The 15,875-nt window shown below is 28.8% G+C and overlaps 1 protein-coding gene across 1 annotated transcript; it reads left to right on the top strand.

Moving 5' to 3' along the window:
• The first annotated feature begins 11,474 nt into the window (after window positions 1-11,474).
• Window positions 11,475-11,930, top strand: LOC18052988. The gene has a single exon (XM_006446975.2). The coding sequence runs from the start codon at window positions 11,497-11,499 to the stop codon at window positions 11,893-11,895; it is 399 nt and encodes a 132-aa protein (XP_006447038.1). The 5' UTR covers window positions 11,475-11,496; the 3' UTR covers window positions 11,896-11,930.
• The last annotated feature ends 3,945 nt before the right edge of the window (window positions 11,931-15,875 follow it).

The following is a 15,875-nucleotide window of genomic DNA, read 5'->3' on the forward strand; positions in this document are numbered from 1 at the left end:
AGAAATAAATCATGTGAGCCAAGATATATTTATTTAACTAATGAATTAGTGCCACATTAATTTGTATAAAATAAATTTATATAAGAGTTTGTGGCTATATCATTACTTTTTAAGAATAGTCCAATGTTCTAATTCGCTTTGGTGGCAAATGACACATGCCACTTACCCATTGGTTCTGGTAAAAGTGTTACGCAAATTATTATCTATTTGCCGATCTTCTAAGTAATCTTCAATAATTTTCTTGGTCTCGACTCTTCATTCACTGAATAACGCAACGCAATTAGTCAAATCATGCTTTTGTTTGGTAGCCAATATTTCTCAAGAAAAATGAAAAGCAAAAGGGAGCGCATTCATCTCCAGCAAACCGGAGTTGAAAAAAGTAAATAGCAGGGGGGGAAAAAAACGAAACAAGAGAGTTAAATGTGAGTGCGTTCATGCACTCCTTTACTATTTTTATCTCTTCATATTTCAGCTAATTTTGTCATGTTTATTGAAAATCATACTACAAATAGAAAGTGATTGATTCAGATAGAAACGTGAAGGCTCAAAACACGATACTTAAAAGGACCAATGTTATACCAATGAAACCTAAAAAATATAATTTAAATCAAATTAAACCTAAAAGAATTAAATGAGAAACGTGAAATTTTAACTTGAGCGAACAAATGTGAAAGAGATCTAAAATTCTAACTTTTAGTGATAAGAGTTGATATGTTATTTTTATTATATAAGAGAGTTCGAGTGTCCCCTAGAGTTGATTATCACCATATGTTATATATGAGAATAAATTTCTTTCACTTGAGTAGACATCTTACCCATGAACCATTGTATAAGCACATGATCACTCACCAAAAAAAAGAAAGAAAACATTAATATTAAAGTCAAAGCTAAAGATCAGCTTTAAAATTGTTATACATATTCACATCAATATAGATAATCCGGGGAGAAAATGATCAAGAGTAAAAAAGCAAAGGACTCTAAAGACTAAAAATTAAAAATAAAAGGATCAAGATTGAATTAAAAAAAAAAAAAAAGATGTGACAATAATCAATTGAGTTTCTTGATGATAGAGAGAATGAATGTGATATTGGCACGGCTCAATCAGAATAAAGGACTCAGCTGCACTGAGAATTTTGATCGGATTGAGCTATGCCAACATCAAACTTTACTCCTACCACCACCTCATATCACTTGAAACCCAAAAACATCAGTTAGAAAATGAAGTTACAAAAGCCTATTCATCAAACACCGGTTCATTCGTTCATGGCATTGATATTTGATAGTAAAAATTAAATAAACACACCGAAAGATTGAAAAACAAATTAGAAAAGAAACTAAGAGCATCGATTAGATTTCATAAGCAAGAAAAAAGAAGAAAGGATGGTATAGTAATGAGCAGAAAATGGATTGGCTGCCATGTCCAAAATCTTTGCTTTATATAGGAAACGAAAACACTTGTATGCTGTACGTGTATGTAATAATTGGAAGTTATAATCGTTTTACGTCTTTCTGTTGCAGCTGATGCTATCCAATAAATAATCATTTTAACACATCTGTTGTAGTTTATTTTAAAATAATAATTGTTGCCATCAGTATTATTGATGTCATCAGAGCATCATCGTGACATGATCCGAGACTATATATTGAACGCCACGATAACCCAGGGTGATTGCCAATTTCCCATTTACCATCCGTCTGAAATCAATGTATAACACTTATTTTTTTATTTTTTTTTCAATAGATAATAATTTTTTTAGTAGCATAATTTCATAATATTACTCTATTTTTAAATACATTTTTATTTCTATTTATTATAAATTAAATAAATCATATCAATAAAAATTAAAAAAATTAAATACTAAAAATAAGAAAATATATATTTCAGTGTGAGTAAAAAAATTAAAAATAAGATTTTATCATTTTTAAATATTATATATATTTTATATTCTAAAGGTAAATTATCAAACAAATAACTTATTTACCCTATTTTTTTTTAAATTTTTAGTGCCATGGGATTTTTAGATATTGTAAAAATTATAGAGAATAAATGATATTTTTTTTATTTCAATAATGGGGGAATTGACAATCTCCCCAATAACATAACATGACAACAATATATACATCAATGGTCGGTCCATCAATGTGGTAAACGGAAATGAAACATATATATCCTGTGAGAAGAGTCTTAATAATTCTTGATTCAATGAAACGACATGATGCCGCAAGGCTGAAGATAAAGCTCAACACTGTGAAAATTATTAATTCAAAAGACATGCAATAAGCAGAACTTTTCAACACTGAAAATTATTAATTCAAAAGACCTGCAATATGCAGAACTTTCTTTGTTTTCTCAATTCGTATGCTTCTCATTTCATTTGATTAAAAATGAATTTTAATGAATGAATTACAAGCAATTGTCTGCCATTTTTAGCATTTGTGAATTGTGACGTCACTAAAAAGCGTATCGCTTAAAATATTACCCTAAGTTATTTATTGCTACTGAGTATATAGTAGTAAGCACGGGTCATTCTGCAGAAGATTGTTATCAATTAATAAATTATCAACAATGAACACATAAAATACAAAAGCTGATCAATAATGAAGATTTAACTAAAAACTATATCTAAACTCAATGAGATTAACCCAAACTTTCCAAATCTGCTAAGAATACACTAATAAACACGTGCACAAAATTGGGAGAGGGGGTGTAGAGTTGATTTGCTATGTAACTAAACAAAAGAATTTAAAGCAAAAAAAAAAAAAAAAAGGAGATCGTAGAAAATAGTTTTAAAGAAGTTTATATATATGCGAAAATGGTTAAAGAATCATTCTTCGCCGTTAAACAATAGATTTTAGACCAATTATCAAAATCATACTTTCTCTTAAATACAACGACCCTAAGATAATTACATACTTAATTATCTTGACACTTTATTTAATCTTTTCCCATGAAACAATCCAAAAAAAAGCTCTCTAGATTTAATTTAATGGAAGCATTAGAATTAAGAAAGATATAAGCTGAATCAAGAAACAAACACATGAGCTTTGTTTATTTATCTTAAATTACATTCCACATGCAATTAAACGAAAATATCACATAATATTGATTAAAATTTGGCACTTAGGTTTAGTTTTTTATAACTACAGATCAAAAACCCTAAACTTGCAAACAAATCACCTACAAATTTATCTAGTTGCACGCCTAAACAAGCAATTCTTCAATTATTCATTGATATATAAAATTTTCTAAAGAAAGATGAAGAAATTCTTATTCTAAAACTTTATTAATTAAAATTCATGTCAAAGATTTTGAATCAACCTAACTAATAAAAAAATTATTCACATATGTCTGAATTATTCAATATTAAATCCATTAAACAAAACTAACAAAAGACAAAAGGAAAGCTTATTAATTGGATTATAACTATGGCAGACAGGTCTTCTCTCCAATACTCCCACTCCTCTCTTCCTTGCAATATTCTCTCCTTTGGAATTGATTATTCACATGTTCTTTGCTCTAGGGCTTCTAACTTGTTGTCTTTATACAAAAGTTACTGTCCTAATCCTTATATGGCTAGTAAAACTCAATTTTGACCAAGGAAATAGGCCTATGCGTCAAAATAGCTCTAAATTATGTGAAGTTATGATATTTAACCCTCTCATAATATCTCATCAACCCCTATTAATTATATTTATACTAATACTTGTTTTATCGTTATATGAAATTACTGAAAAGGAAAATTAACTTTTAAGTCCACAAACATAATAATTTCTACTAACATTTAATTTAGCTAATCTAATTTCTTGAACTCTAATTTCATTTAACTTTTTAAATTATTATCTCTTCTCAAATATTATATACTCTACTTTTGTAATCATGGAAGAAATTAATTTACAGTATTCAATAAAAGGATGATGAAAAAGTATTAAATCTTTTTTTATAGTTATGGCAATAATGGATAAAACCTTTAAAAAGAAAGAAATAGATTATTCATTATAGTGATTATGAGAGTTTTTTTAATAGTTTTATAAGCTTTATACAATGGATGCTTGGAAAAAAAGATAAAAATTACGATAAGGGTAAATTCAAAATTTAGTGGGATATATTGAGAGATAAAGATTAGTTTAAAATTTTTAATGGGGTTAACTAAAAAATGAGGGTTGGTGAGATATAAAAAGGGGGTCAAATGCCGCCACTTATAAATGTTTATAGAGTAATGATATAGCCACAAACTCTTGTACAAATTTATTTTGTACAAACTGATGTGGCATGATAAAATTGATTGAATTAAATATCACTTGGGCCACATGATTTATTTACATTATTTTATATTTTCATTCAATCAATGAATTAATGCCACATCAATTTGTACAAGAGTTTGTAACTGTATCGTCACTCATGTTTCTATTGTAAGCACAATTAGAAAATCCAACCAATCTTTCAAGAATCAATCTTTATCGCTTAAATTGAATCATCAACCTTAGTACATATATAATAAGGGTAAAAGCTTGTTTAGTCCCTATATTATGAGGTTAGTGTCCATTTAGTCCCTGTATTTTTAAAAACACCTCAAAATGTCCCTGCTATTAAATATTGACACTTATGTCATTATTTTTAACTTGTTTTTACAATATTACATTTTTACAATAATGTTTCTTTTTTGGATATTAATAAAAAATTAAATTATCAAATTAAACTCAAAAATAAAATAAAAACAAAAAAGGTATATATTAATTTTTGTGGAAGCTCACGTATGTCTAAAAAATTAATATCATAAAAATTATATTATCAATTTTTTAGAAAAATTAATATTTTAACTCAAGAGTGTGTTTCACAAAAATTAATATATATTTTTTATTTTATTTTATTTTTTGGTGTTAAACTGGTAATTTATTTTTTTCTTTTTAATAATGTCTAAAAAAATTATTATAATAGGTTTATTTTTTCTTTTTAATAATGTCTAAAAAATTATTATAATAGGACAATATTATAAAAATAAGTTAAAAGGAACAAAAGATAATGGCAAAAGTGTCAATAATTTAATAGTAGGGATGGTTTGAGGTATTTTTAAAAATATATGGACTAAACGGACACTAACTTTAAAATATATGGACTAAACGAGCTTTTACCCTATATAATAATATCATATAACCCAATAAAGTGAATAAAGCCCAAAAATTCATCCATGAAATAATAAAAATCTATGAAGTCACGATCTAAATATTCTTCGCACCAATTTGTAGCTTTGTGTTCCTTTTATTTCTTTACCTCAAAAACTTCTACAAAAGACTATCAAAGATTCAAGATATTAATGTAGATATGAAATAACCGCAAAAAGAAGTAATGAAATTAAACACTTATCAATTTGATCTAGCAGCTTTGTATAATGAAAGTTGTTAGTAAATATTGGTGTTATTAACATTTAACATTACACCATGTGAATTGATTTGTGTGATGGAAACACAACTCTATTATATGTTTCTAGGAGAAAAAAAATATATATCGCCAGGCGTGGTTTCTTTTGCAACTGATGGAACCTGTCTCAAAATGGTGGGACAGAACTAAATCTCATAATTCACAACAGAACAAATCTTTTTCCTTTGGGTTACAAACCATCTCAACCGCAAAGGCCGAATCCCGAAACAGTTTTTCCCTGCACAACTTAAATCCCAAGGGCCCAGAAAAAAAAAAATATGCCTTGGCAACAGGGCGAACCAAATTACACGAGATAATGCAATCTCAAAATTTGTTACCTGTCATCAAGAAATAATCCATCGATATAATTTGAAACTTTGAATTCTCTCAACTGTCGTACACAGTGGGTGCTGAAAAAATGCTATTGGTAAAATTCTACATAACAAGTCTGCAACATTGAATATTGAAACGTTAAAAAGATGGTCATTTGTATACTCTTGCATGGGAATGAAACGCAGTCTACTGATGCACCCAGCATCAAGAAATTATTGATCTGCAAGTCTTTTAAACTTTGATATTTAGAGGTTAATTGAGATGCCTGATTTTAGTTAACCCACCAACGGATTTACGAACCATATTAATTCATCCAATTCTCAGGTTACGAGTCTATTATAACTTACGGTTATAATCTCTTCTTTTACAAGATTGATAAAATATCAATTCAAAAGCAAAGAATAAGGTGATTATCACGGCAACAATATAGGTAGGGTCGATGGAACCAAACGATAAAGACCAGACGGCAGCAAGCGGCCATGACTTGATTAGCTAAAAAGATTTAAGTTACTCGTAGAACAAATACCATTTGTCTTTTTTTTTTTTTCAAAATTTATCTTAATTTGTGAGTGTAGATATCGTAATTTGGATCCCAATAAGCAAATTACACGTGTCATTTGCTGCTAATCAAATCTTATTCTGCCACGTATCCTATATCTTTAAATACTCAAATTAAAGGATATGAAATATATATATATATATATAAAAATAAAGTGTGTCTATAACCCTAAAATGAACGGGAGCACATTTCTTTACTCTCTCAGGAGAGAAAAAGAGAGATCTCTAGCTGGAGGGGCAACAATTCTCCTCCGAACTATTTACTAATATTCTGTTATTATTTTTAACGATTCTTTTACAACCAATGGCTACTTGAGCATTAGAGAGTGAAGAAAAACGAGCCTATTCAAGGAGATAAACTCTCATCACAATTTGGAACCAAATTCTACATTCATTATTTAATCCCAAATTCAAGATATTTTGGATATAAAGGAAATGCACTTTTGGACCATTATAAAATATATTCTGGCATGGCTTTACACATGAGAAGCAAAATCGAAGAATGAAAGTAATAATAGACCGTACTCAGCCAACAAAATATACAAATTCCAAATGGATCAGTAGTGTACACAAGTTACTGGCTAGTATATACTATTATTAGTCAGTTAATTAACTTTATTGAAATAAATCAATATCACTCTAGAGATTAAGAAAATGATTAACGTAAAATGTGTTAAACAGCTGAATATGAACCAACAATAATAAAATGTATAGAGCGAGAAGAAATTTGATATTACATGATAATTTTAGAATGATCACTAACACTAATCCGTGAGGTTTTGTATTAATTCAATGAAAATTAATTAAACCCTAATATAAAAAAGATTGAATTAAGAAGTGAACAGAGCTAGCATCTAAACATACGCACACTTCCACTTGAGATTGTGCAGTGAACGAGTTGTGTCAATCAGGTGGAATATCTTATCCGCAAGACTTTTAAATATCATGCAACTTTTTGGGTGTCTAGCTAGTACATGTCCCATTAAAGCAAATCATGCCCACTTGCAACTCCAATGCACAAAAAATATTATGCTTATATATTATATATGTACGCATCTGCCTCCAACATACACAAAATTAAAGTATATAGTATCTAAAATCCAGGTTTAAATTGAATAATATGAAAACTCTCCGTTGGCGTTTTTCTTATCTCCAAGCCTATATTGAATCATAAAATTGAAAAGAATGATCAAATGAGTGCACTAAATTTCACAATCTCTGATGTGCTTAATCATTTACCTTTGTAATTAATAATGTTATGTGTGTATGGATAATCTTCAAAAAAAAAAGCTTACAAGTGGTAAGGCATATAGTAGTAATGCGTGTACGCAGGGGCGGAACAAGCCAATCTTGGCTGGAGGGGCCAAAGAATTTTTTCAAGCCTATAAAATAAGTATTTTATTAATATATATTTATTTTAATATAAAATATTGAGTATTAAACTTTTTTTTTACAGTGACCCATACCAGTCCCTTAATAGATCTACTCTTGCATGTACGATTGATTAACATAAGATATTTGCGTGCTTTTTATCTATTTGCTAAATTTTCTGTATGTACTTGAAAACTTGCAACATGAATAGTAGTAATTTTATTCCTGTAGAAATGCGAGAGTTCGATAATGGTGTTGAAAAAGACACTGTTCTTATCCTCAAAGCTTCCGATAAGTTTTTCACTTGATCTAGTCCAACAATTTGATCAGAGACTTCAATTTCACCAGGCAAGATACGAGCAAAAAATGAGGAAAACAAAAAATTCAAGTGGTGCTAAATTGGAATATGCGCTTCTTGCCTGGACTAGATACCAAGCATTGATTCTATCCTAAAAAAAAATTGAAAAAAAAAAGAAGATTCCAGACATTAATTATTTCATTGACTGAACAAAATATCTACTTGATGATTTAAAGATAATTTACAAGTTATTGATCATTTTATGAAGAAGAATTTTTGTAATCTTACATAATATCTTCGATGACCAATAAAGCAATTAAGAGCAGATATAAGCGTATATATGAACCACTAAAAGTACAACATGCAGGATTCTACAGTCTGTCTCTCCTGTATGTGTTTATATATCTCTGTTATTTCAGGCCAATTCTAGTGTTTGGTGGTCCTGAAAGTGCTTATTTTTCTAGCCCATATTGCAGATTATTAAACTGAAAATTTATGAAGCCCTCACTTCTATTTATTCTAAAGAGTTGATGCTGCCCTACAGTGAGGCATAAATATTCCTGCTTCTCCAAAATGGAGCACACTTGATTGAGGATATGATTTGGCTAGACCGTTTGAACAAGACTGGTCATGAGTGTCGACCTTTTGATAACCTGTACATAAATTAATCCACACAATCTAACTCTCAATTTCTTTAGAGTAAATTTTGTTGATTTTTTATTGAAGTTTTTCAACTCAATCACATCATGAGATTTTTAAAGAAAGAAACCATTCGGTTCCGGTTATGTCTTATTTTTACTGGAAGAATAAGATGGCTCATGGAATTCATTCAAATTCTTAACTAGTTTAACATTCCCTAGTAAAGCTGCTCTTATTAATTAAAGTCTAAATTACTAGAAGTATCCGTGTGTCAAAAAAAAAAAAGAATCATTTTAATAACATGATTAATTATAGGGAAATTATCAGTCATATACCCTTAAATGACACCCGTATCAAACGTATGTGAACACTTTTCAAGTGTATTACTCGTATACCCTAAGTTGACAAAACACTTCTGCCGTCCACCAATCCGTTAACTTCCGTTAGAAAGTTAACAGAATTATGACAAATTAACTATTTTGCCCTTAAAACTCAAAATAAGGTAAAAAGATAAATTTTCTCCAAAAATTAACGTAAATTTTCAATACACAATTTTTTTTATTTTGTTATTAACAATACATTTTTTGATTAAAAAAATAAATTATTAATGGTACATATTATTAACAATTATCCATAAAACATATCATATTATACCATAAAAAATTATTAACAACATATTATTTACAATTATACATATTATACCATAAAAATTTTCAGTTGGAGCTTGGAGGAGTAGATCTTCAAAAATTTAGGTTAAATTTTGAAGGAGTAGATTAGGTTGTAAAGTAGTCTTTTTTAGCAATTATTAACAATTATCCGATAAATGGGATGACATGTCATTTTTATCAATATATATCATATGACATGTCATTTTTTACTATGTAAATGGGATGACATGTTATTTTTTAATCAAAGTTTCGTCAATCTTAAAAGACTAAATTACCCTTATGATGTCAGCGCTTGCAAACGGAAGTTAACGGATTGGTGGACGGCAGAAGTGTTTTGTTAACTTAGGGTATACGAGTGATACACTTGAAAAATATTCACACACGTTTGATACGAGTGTCATTTAAGGATATATGGCTGATAATTTCCCTTAATTATATTATGCTTTGTTAGATTTCAACACTCTACAACTAACGTATAATGGCCGGCCTTTGGTCTTACATAAAATATTTTCTTAACAAGTACACGCATTAGCTTCCATATACAAAACTCACACGAACTCAACTGATTGGTCGTTGTTATAGCTTTAATAGCTAGCTATTTAACACATATATAATTGGAAGGGATATTATCATTTTCCCACCAAAGTTAGGGCCAGTTTGGGAATGCTGTAGCTTTTAAAATAATTTCTGTTAACTGTGCTGTAGAAATAATCAGCTGTGAAGAGAATCAGTTAAGTGTTTGGTAAATTTTGTTTCAAGAAGTACTGCGAGTTTTGAAAGCAGTTATGGACGTTTGGTAAATTTTACTGTTAAACTGCTGAGAGAAAATAAATGACTAAAATATCCATAATATAAGATAAAATTTACTTATATATATAAAAACATGTACATATAATATTTTTAATTGTGTATTATAATAATTTTTACTAAAAATAAAATTTATAATATATTTATTTTATTTTTTTATCTTAAAGCAATTGATAATTAAATTAATAATATAGTGAAATAAATTTAATAATAATTCGACCAATAAATTGATATTAATAAATTTATATTTATGAATTATAATACAAATTTTTTTATAAATTATTTTGTTTCCAATTTGAGTAAGGATAATTTTGGATTTAAGTAATAATTTTAAGGATATTTATGGAATTGTATTAAATGATAAAATTGATTTTCAAAATCAAAATCTAAAAGCTACTCCTTCCATGCTTTTCAAAATCAGCTGTAGGAGAAGCTGATTTTGACAAAAGTGATTTTAATTTTTTTTTACTAAACACTAAAACTACCTTTTAGATTTTCAAAATCACTTTTAGGTCTCCTAAAAGAAATCCCAAACGGGCCCTTATTATAACATATCATGTCAGTACCACGGTTCGGTAAAAACATCATTTTACTACCAAACGTTTAAACTGTTAGCATTTTCCCACCATTCCGTTAAAACTCGGTTAATATTTAACGGAAAATGCATAAAAAGTCAATTTTACCCATGGAGCGTAGAAGACGATTTTACCATTTAAAAAGGAAAAACAACAAAAAAATGATTTAATTACAAAATTACCCCCAAAATACGACAAGACGATTTTACCCTTTAAAAAGGAAGAACAACAAAAGACGATTTAATTATAAAATTGCCCCTAAAAGACGATACTACTGCGAGAGTGAGAAAGATATGGGTCAGTGACAGTGAGCGAGAGACGGTGGAGATGGAACAAGAAACGAGAGAGAGGGGGGTTGATTTCGATTTCTAGGGCTTCCATGTCCAAATTGCTTGTTTTTTTACAATTGCAAAACCCAACGTTTTGACTTCGCATGAGATGTCCAAAATACCCTTATGATGTCAGCATAATTTTTATTTAATTAACGGAATGGTGGGAAAATGCTAATAGTTGAAACGTTTGGTGGTAAAATGATGTTTTTACCAAACCGTGGTATTGACATGATGTATCAGAATAACTTTGGTGGGAAAATGATAATAACCTTAATTGGAATATAACTCCTAGTTTTAAAAGTGATTATGCTTCCTGATATCTAGCATGTGCAGGGACCACAAAGCTATTTAAGATTCATACCTATCTTTAAACTCTTTAAATTCTAAAACGAAAAATCACCCCAAGAAGTTCTATAAATAGGCCCTCTTCATCGAACTGAAACGCTCACTCACAACAAGATACCAACATCAAATTTCTTTAGCAAATTAAATTGCGCATATGGAGACGAGTCGCAAGGGCAGAGGGTTCATCAAGGGCAAATTGATGCCACTCTATAGCGGAGCAAAGTCATCAGCCTCCTCGACGGTGCAATACAGCAACAACGCCATCAAGTCAAGCCAGTCTTCGCCGGCGGCGGCAACCGTGGGCTATGTGGTCCACCAGGACTATCTGATTGCTCAGCCTAAGCAAAACGTTTCGTTTATTGTACCATCTGCTCCTCATGATAACAATGTTAATCGTGATCATCATCAAAAGCTGAGCCATTTTGAAACGTTGTTTGGTGATGAAAGTGTTGATATCAAAGCTGCAAGCTACATCTCTTCTGTTCAAGAACGTTTTAAGCTTGAACGTCTTAATTCAGAACGAATTATGAAGCATCAAGACAGCGCGCAGTAGAAGCAACAATAAATCCACTGTCTTGCTAGAATTAATAGGGGATATGCCTGATTATGCTTATTTAGTTTCTTAATATATACTATTAAATTCCTCATCATGATCTAGAAAGATAGCTAGCTAGGATTTATAAGGAGGTTGCGGAATTGTGTTTTATTTACATTTGTTTCTACATATTTTGATGTATCTCTAAGTTTAATAAGCCTATGCATGTAAGTTGTCGATCGTTCAAGTAAATTAATTAAAGTGATCACTCTCAATTATTGGCAATTTGATTTGATCGTTACCTACCTATTTCAAAACAATAGTTAGATATCATTCTTATTAATTGCCACATATATAAAATGAGAATGGTTTATATCAAATTGAATGCATGAATCATGAATCCCAAATTTTACTGTGCTTTAGAGATATTGTTATTAATTGGATATAATCAAGACCTATGATTATGGGAAATCAAAAAAAAAAAAAAAGCTAACACTTAGAGATTAATATTATGAAACCAAAGCTTACTGATAGTAATTATAATCATATTATTTTTTCTATATATAACCACGTACATTGGTTAGCGAGACATCCAGAGATTGTAATGCTTCCGAATAAAATATCAACAGAGAACTTGATCAATTAATTCTTGTTTAGTTAAAGTGTTTAAACATGTAAAATTGAATGGAAAATTTAACCATGATTATAAGTAACTCAAATATATATGTCTAGAACTGTTGTCCTTCTTCACCACTAATTATATAATTGACATTTTTTTAGCTGTTATTTCACAACCGCAACACCATTTTTTTCCCCAAAAACGCACCCCCAACCCCCAATCTTTTTGTACAGTGAGTTAATGCAAACAATTAATTAATATCAATTGCATGTAACTATTGAGATTAACAACACGTTTTCATTAGGTTCAATAATTTTCATGTGTTTCCTCTTCAATGATTTAATACTTAATTTCCTTTTTAATAATGTATGTATGTATATATATGTAAATTAATGTTCTTCTCTTTGAATAAATTAATGTTCTTCTCTTTGAATAAATCCTCTAGTAAAGTTATGGGAAAAAGCAGGTTAGTGCTTAATCATAAATTTATTTGCAAAGCCAAAACATATATATGTAAAGTAACCATACATATATTCGGATAATAGAATATTCCCTTCCTTAAACTGGAATTTCTTCAAGATAATATCAATGGCAGCTGGGTTCCCTTTTCATCAACAGCGATGTGTGCTTTTGGTTAGTGATTTAGGATTATTCTTTGTAAATTTAGTATTTTCAAATCATCCCTTACTTTTGAAAACCTCACTTTAACTTTCATTTTTATTAAGAAGATTAAAAAAAAAAAGTCAACCCACCCCCACTTTTCTCTTATCTTTTGAACAAAAATAAGGTAACTTGAGGTTTCTAAAAATAAGTGAGGTGATCCGAACTTAATTTACGAGAGGATAATAAAGAATTTATCCATTTTAGTTTTTCACATGACTAGTCCCAAAATAAGTATTTAATTGTTTTTATTTAGATATGGTTAAATTCATTATTCCCTCATGAATTTATTATCTCAAATCACCAATTTATCTCCCATTTTTTATCGAGAAGACAAAAAAATTTCATTAAACCACCCTTATTTTTCTTTATCCCTTTTGGTTACTATCTTCACACACGGCTAGCCCGAAATAATTATTTAGCTTAAGGATAGATCTCGTAGTGCGTGCAAGTTCATCCATTAAAGGAACTAAAGAAAAAAAAAATTCAAATTTAGAGAAGATACATAAAGAATATGATAAAGTAGTTAAAAGTACTCAGGCTCTGTTTGGTACAGCTTATTAAATAGAGATTATAACAGTAGAGCTTATAGCAGTAGAGCTTATACCAATAAAACTTTTGGACAAAAAGTCATTGGGTGTTTGGTTGTCAATAAAAAAAGCACTTTTGAACCATTAAATTGTGTAATATTTTTTATATTATATATTTTTAGAAAAGCTCTATAGCCTCTACTCCCAAAAGCTCAAATTTTGGGCTTTTACTAGTAGAGGTAAATTAGCTTATTTAAGCTAAAAAAACTCTATTAAAAAAATAACCAAACACCATAAAAAATTTTAAAAAGTACTTATACGATTAAATAAGCACTTATGGCTCTTAAATAAGACATACCAAACAGACACTCAAAATGGTTCCCATCGAGTTATATGGTATAAACAATTTCATAATAATATTTAATTTGTGATACCCAACGTACGCTATATTTGTAAATTTTATAGCCCTTGGCATGGGGGAAAAAAAAAAAAAAGGATGTACACGAATGGTCTCGTTTTGGAATAATCGTTAGAATTAATATCATTTTTAATTCTTTTAATGGGGTATATTTAGAAAAAAGAGAATCATGAAGACTTTCGACTTTTGAGGGCTGCCAGCAGGTGTGGAATTATTGTGGTGTATCATCAGTTGACTTCGGTAGACTTTTATTTTCCCTTAAATTTTTGTATTGATTTTTTTTTAATATTTTATTGAATTTACATAGTTACCCCAATAAAGACACAGTTAAATTTATATAATTTTCATTAACATTTTAATTTTATTATCATACTGCTCACCCCCACATAGGCTTCGATTGAGTTGGACAACTGATATGTCTGTAACGTCTTCCTGGATTTTGGGCCTCATCGGGCTTCGGCCCATTGATACCTTGAACCGATCTTTTGACGTGTGCATGGAAACTAAATAATTTCCCACTCGAAACTGGGGTTATTTTTCCAGAGAGTAAAAATAATTTATCACGACATTTATATTTGTAAGTTGTTTGTTATTTTAAAAAATATAACTTATTTCATCAAGATTTTTTTTTTACCTTCATAAAAACGAAAAGAAATTTCTAACTTGTATCTTAAATTTGAAGTCTTAAAATGTCATTTAAGTTTAAATTCTCAAATATATATATTTTATTTAATCTTTTTGAAGCTTTTTAAAATATAAATGCATACCTTATGAATATGTCAAGAAAAATATTTAGAATTTATGAAACTATTTAGATTGTAGAACTTATAATGATTAAAATATTTCAAATGGCATCAATGAAACAATACTATTTTTTAGATATTTTAATATAGAAAAACAAAAAATTTAATGCTTATATATTCATGCATAAAAATAAAATAAAGTACAAAAATGCCATTCAAATGTAAATGATAACACGATAGATTGAATGGAAACATCACGTGTTCATAATGAGAAAGGGATTTACAGTTAGGGTTGTCAATAAACTCTGGATCCAGCCCGTATCCGAATTTTGTTAAAAAATGCAGATCCGAATTTTAAAAATCAAGATCCGTGCGGATCCGAATCCAAATTCAGATGCAAGTGCTTCAGAAAAATTGGATATCCAGATCCATATTATTTTATAATTAAATTATTTATTTAATTAAACTTCAATTGAAAAATATATAAATTAAATTATTTATTTAAATGTATATTGTATGAGCATAATTAACTCTATAATCTTCATTAACTATGAAAAAATTGTTAAAAAACTCATAATAATAATAATAATAATAATAATAATAATAATAATTATTATTATTATTATTATTATTATTATTATTATTATTATTATAATAAATCGGTTTACCTTAGATTTTTTTTTATGTTTGATTTATGTTATGAAATTATTGTTTGTGAATTTATGGTGTTGTTATATGTTATTTATGCTGAATTTATGTTAAATTATAATTGAATTTTATTTAATATTATTATGTAAATTATTAAATTTAAAATTATATTTAAATTTATTATCATGCGGATCTAAATATCTAGAATATCCGCCTGCAATCCATACGAATATTACCTACATTCGAATCTGCATCTTTTTTGTGGATCTAGATCCAGATCGAATGTCAAAAGTTTAATTTGGATCCAAATTTTGTAGCTCTAGATTTACTTAAGCTATTTCCATGTGTGATTCTACTGATATACCAATGCTGCCACACCC

The sequence above is a fragment of the Citrus clementina genome, unplaced genomic scaffold (genome assembly GCF_000493195.1).
Source record: "Citrus clementina cultivar Clemenules unplaced genomic scaffold, Citrus_clementina_v1.0 scaffold_2, whole genome shotgun sequence".
Classification (NCBI taxonomy): Eukaryota; Viridiplantae; Streptophyta; class Magnoliopsida; order Sapindales; family Rutaceae; genus Citrus; species Citrus x clementina.

Coding starts and splice junctions, on each gene's coding strand:
- LOC18052988 (XM_006446975.2), top strand. CDS start 11,497: ATGGAGACGAGTCGCAAGGGCAGAGGGTTCATCAAGGGCAAATTGATG.